This window comes from Nylanderia fulva, unplaced genomic scaffold (assembly GCF_048542155.1).
Source record: "Nylanderia fulva isolate GAGA-0341 unplaced genomic scaffold, ASM4854215v1 Scaffold283, whole genome shotgun sequence".
NCBI lineage: Eukaryota > Metazoa > Arthropoda > Insecta > Hymenoptera > Formicidae > Nylanderia > Nylanderia fulva.
The window spans coordinates 13641-18558 of NW_028190351.1; the positions used below are offsets into that span (position 1 = coordinate 13641).

The following is a 4918-nucleotide window of genomic DNA, read 5'->3' on the forward strand; positions in this document are numbered from 1 at the left end:
TATTCTTCACTAATAAGAGTGAAGGTATTATATCATCTAACATTTTTCTTTGTCTTTTTATATTATTCTCAGTTAGATCTCTTTTTTCATTTGAGTAATCAGTTATAATGCAATCGTCATCTTGCTCCATTTCTGGAATAGCAACAGTGGTAGTGGTGCTTTCAATAACACTTTCCACTTTTATGTCATTTTTCTTAGCCGCTTGTGCTTTGATGACATACTGCGGTTCCCGAATAGGCATATTTCTTGCTGCTCTACTATCTATTATTTCAGGAACCAAGCAGTCCTCGTAGAATCGTTTAAGCAGTGGTGACATTTTTGTTTCCCAAAATCTGTCATCACGCTCGACAATCGTGTACTTCAATCCCAAGGGTGTCCACACAGCAAAAATGCAATTATTTTTTTGCGTTATGTGGAGTTGTCCCTGTACTTGGAAGTAGTACGCGTGTCTTTCATTTATTCGAGTGTCATCCGTTTTATCAAACATTCTATGAATGTCTGAAATCTTATTGAGCATTGCATCGATGGGAGACACTTGTCGCGCCGCATAAGGACATTTAATCTCAACGATAGTATCGTCTCCGACAATGCCATCAGGCGTCGCAGCAAGGTATGGAATATTTTCATCAATATATATTCCACAATTATCAATTTGTATCCCCAACTCCTCCTGCAATTGCTTACGTGCTATCATTTCTTTTTCTTTACCCCACTCAACAGCCGCATTTGTCAATTGAGGAGAATAAAGAATTGCTTTAACTAGATTTTTGCACGAAGTTGTTTCTCTTCTACTACAAACTTTTCCAAAGTTTGAAGCAGTGAGAAGATTTCGCCGTATGTTGAGCCACACCGGGTTTTCATGCTGATCCCGTGTAGCATACTCCAATACAGTACGATTACTTTGCTGATCTAATAACATTTGAAAATGATTACGTCTCAGCTGTTCGTATATATTACTTTCGATATCTGGCCGTTCTACATTTGGTCCATAATCTTTATCAGTCATTATTTTAGTAGAAAATTTAGATGTACGAACAGAGAGACCTAATTCTTTCGCCGCACGTGTTCGTTTAAGCTGGTTGGCATTTTTTTTTATATTTCTAGTTTCAATGATATCTGTTTGTGTAGGTGGTTTTTCATTACACGACAAACAGAACTCAAGGCTCGCGAAGTATTATGTTGCACTACTGATGCTTTAACGCGTGTCTGGTAAGAACCTTTCATGGCAAAATGAACGCGCTTGCCACCAATAAATTTACTAATAATTGCATTACAACTTTCAACAGAATTACTAGTAAATTGATAAAGTAAGCTATCGGCATTTTCTATTACGCGTTTCATAGCATTTTGTACTTTTTGTAATAATCCTGCACGTTGTAATTGGGGCACAAGATTTTTTTCGCCTTCTTTCTGTTGTCCATTACAGAAATATTGAAGCAAAGCACAATCTTTATGTTCACCAAATACATGGCTAGGTATATTATTTAAATCTTTGATTAATTCTGAAATTTTTATTTGCCAACTAACTTCACGATTGCGGCGAAAGGTGACAGCCTTAACCACAGCGTTTCGAATTTTCATAACGCTGTGCTCAACGACCTTTTTCAATTTTGAAATATTTCTACTACCGGTACTACTTGCCTCACGTATTTTATTAGAAAGATTGCGGAGATGATTCGTGCATTCAATCTTCTGCACAACAATATTTGGATACGGTGGAAAATCTCTCAATTTTTTTAATACGTTACTATCACCGTCACCGATATATTTATTATAAATAAGGCCATGCATTTCTAAACTTAGTCGGAAGCCTTCAAGGATTATATCACTTTCCATACTGGTGGAGCTCTGATTGCTCCCCCAATTTTTGTAACATACATGCTTTTTTGCTACTGTATTAATTTTCGCTGCTCTCGCACAAACAATACAATATTTATTTCGGACAGCAACAAATAATACTTTTTTTGAATAATATCCCGTAATAATAGCTGCTCCGGATGGAGAATCGTAACTACCAGTACGGTAGGATCTCTTCATCCACGAGCCGTCTGTTATCACGGGTATATGCGGAATGCCGTCTATGACATCTCCTCTTTCTATTGCTAAACGTTTTTCCTCTTCGCCAGCTACACGCATTTCTTTTTCCGCGGCGGCGGCGAAGGCTTCCGACATTTTATTATGATACTTTATATATGTTTTATTACGCATGCATGGAATATCTGCAGCTGAAAGAAGTTCTTCAAGCTGCTTATGACCAGTCCCTGTCAATATAGTACCGGAAACGATACCACTATTGACATCCAATATTCTCTCATCTGTCGGTTCACTACAAAAGTCACCTGTGGTGTGACACATTCGACATTTGACAGAAAATTGGGTTTTTAGACCGTCACGCTTCTTTTCACTCAATACAAGATCAGTAAAACGACATTCGCCGATCCAATGAGTGGACAGTCTCTGCAATTCAGCAAAAAAATGTCCAACATTGACGATACGTCGTCCACTAATCTCTTCAGAATGTAAACGATATGCGTCGATATTCTCATCTGTATGCAAAACAATATTTTCGATATCTTCGACGTCTTCAACATTTTCAACGTCTTCAACATTTTCAACGGTTTCTACGTTTTCGATATTTTTGACGTCTTTAACATTTTCGACATCTTTGATATCTTCGATATTGCTTTGCATTGTATTTTCCCATTCCGTACATGCATCTGCAGAATTTTCTAAAAATGTATTTAACGACTGCGGTGTGAACGCATCATTATCTGTCATCACATTTCTCTCATCTGTATATGCGTGCGGCTCGTTCATCGACAAACATGTCAAATTTTTACAAAATTCGCGAACGTCTGATAATAATCCTACAGATGAATCATCATCATCTAAAATATTATTTTTTTCTGATTGAAACTTCTGTGTTGCACATGCATCGACAGATGATTGAGAAAATGTTTCTATACAAGATAACGATGTCGACATGTCGTTATCTACATTTCTGTTATTCTCGCATGCATAAAATTGGTGTGATTTACCTGGAATTTCTGAATACGACCCACATTCCAATGATTCTTTTCCGGAGTCTTCATCAATTCTTTCTTGATTCACGAAAGAATCAATTTCGACCAAAAACAGCATCGCATTAACATTGCTCAGGAGATGTTGGACTCTGTCCGCGACTACCCAAATTTGCTCCAGAGGGTCATAACTGGTGACGAATCATGGGTTTATGGTTATGACGTGGAAACCAAAGCTCAATCATCCCAATTGAAGCTGCCGCACGAGCAAAGACCGAAAAAAGCGCGCCAAGTTCGGTCAAATGTGAAGGTTTTGCTTACAGTTTTTTTCGATTGCAGGGGCGTGGTGCATCATGAGTTCTTGCCACAGGGTAGAACGGTCAATAAGGAATATTACCTGCAAGTTATGCGCAAATTGCGCGAAGCAATCCGCCAGAAACGCCCGGATTTGTGGAAGAACAAAAATTGGCTTTTGCACCATGATAACGCCCCTGCTCACACATCGTTGCTTGTGCGCGAATTTTTGGCCAAAAACAACACACTAATAATGCCGCAGCCACCGTATTCCCCAGATCTGGCCCCCTGTGACTTTTTCTTGTTCCCGAAACTGAAGAGGCCCATGAAAGGACGACGCTACGCTACGATTGAGGAGATAAAGACGGCATCGAAGGAGGAGCTGAACAAGATCACAAAAAATGATTTTTTGAAGTGCTTCGAGGATTGGAAAAAACGTTGGCACAAGTGTATAATATCTGGTGGGGATTACTTTGAAGGGGACAAAATAGATATTCATGAATAAATAAATAATTTTTGAAAAAACACAAAATTCGCGATACTTTTTGAACACACCTCGTATATATATATATATATATATATATATATATATATAACAATGTGTATATATATGTGTATATATATAACAATGTGTATATATAATTATTTTTTATAAAATTACAAGTTATATAAAATGGGACATCCTATTTAAATATCCTATATATATATATATATATCCTATATATATATATGTATATATAGGATATATATTTAAATAGAATGTCCCATTTTATATAACTTGTAATTTTATAAAAAATAATTATATATACACATTGTTACACATCATCTTATACGCATATATTTGCGTATAATGTCGATGATAAGAATATAAATATAAATGTGTTTTTTTTTACTTTATTTGAACACAATTTATTGTTCACTTTGACATACGTAATATGTATATGTGTTTCTATATTTATATTTATATGATGAAAAGGTACAAGTGTCTGTACAATTTCTTTTAGACACTAAAAAACATGATATAAAATGTACTTCTAATTTAATTTTTTGTTGCTCTCTTATTTACACCTTTTAGTATAAAGCTTTTTCACCACGACAAGGTAGGTGTAAATCGAGAAAGAATTTTTGTTTCATTTTACAGGGAGAAGAGACAAGTGCTGATATTTATAGCAATATTGACATTTATGTATTATTTGCAAAATCGATATATATATAATTTCGATATATACAAAAACATGCACCTCTTTATGTATATATCGTTAGATATAAATACATAAAATTTGTGTTATATTTATTTGAGGCATCTTTTCCTAAAGATTCTTTTTTTAGAATTTTGGAAAAGGCGACAGTTTATTTTCTTCGATAATGTAAAGAAAATGTTGCCTCATATTATCAATACGATTCGAATATGTCATATTACAAGGATTTTCTCCTAAAGCTATAGTTGTAGCGAAAGCTGCAGCATAAATTCCACAACATGTGCCATCAGGTTGTTTTTGAACCTTTTCAAATATAATATCATTTGCACTTATTTGTGGATAACGACGATGAATGTAATTTTTTTCTTTAGGCACCAATTTATTGTATGTACAATCGGGTAGACT

General features: G+C 35.4%; 1 protein-coding gene across 1 annotated transcript; it reads right to left on the reverse strand.

Moving 5' to 3' along the window:
- Positions 1-1075: 1075 nt before the first annotated feature.
- On the reverse strand, positions 1076-3106 carry LOC114944208 (uncharacterized). The gene has a single exon (XM_029320009.2). The coding sequence runs from the start codon at positions 2983-2985 to the stop codon at positions 1093-1095; it is 1893 nt and encodes a 630-aa protein (XP_029175842.2). The 5' UTR covers positions 2986-3106; the 3' UTR covers positions 1076-1092.
- Between the last annotated feature and the right edge of the window lie 1812 nt (positions 3107-4918).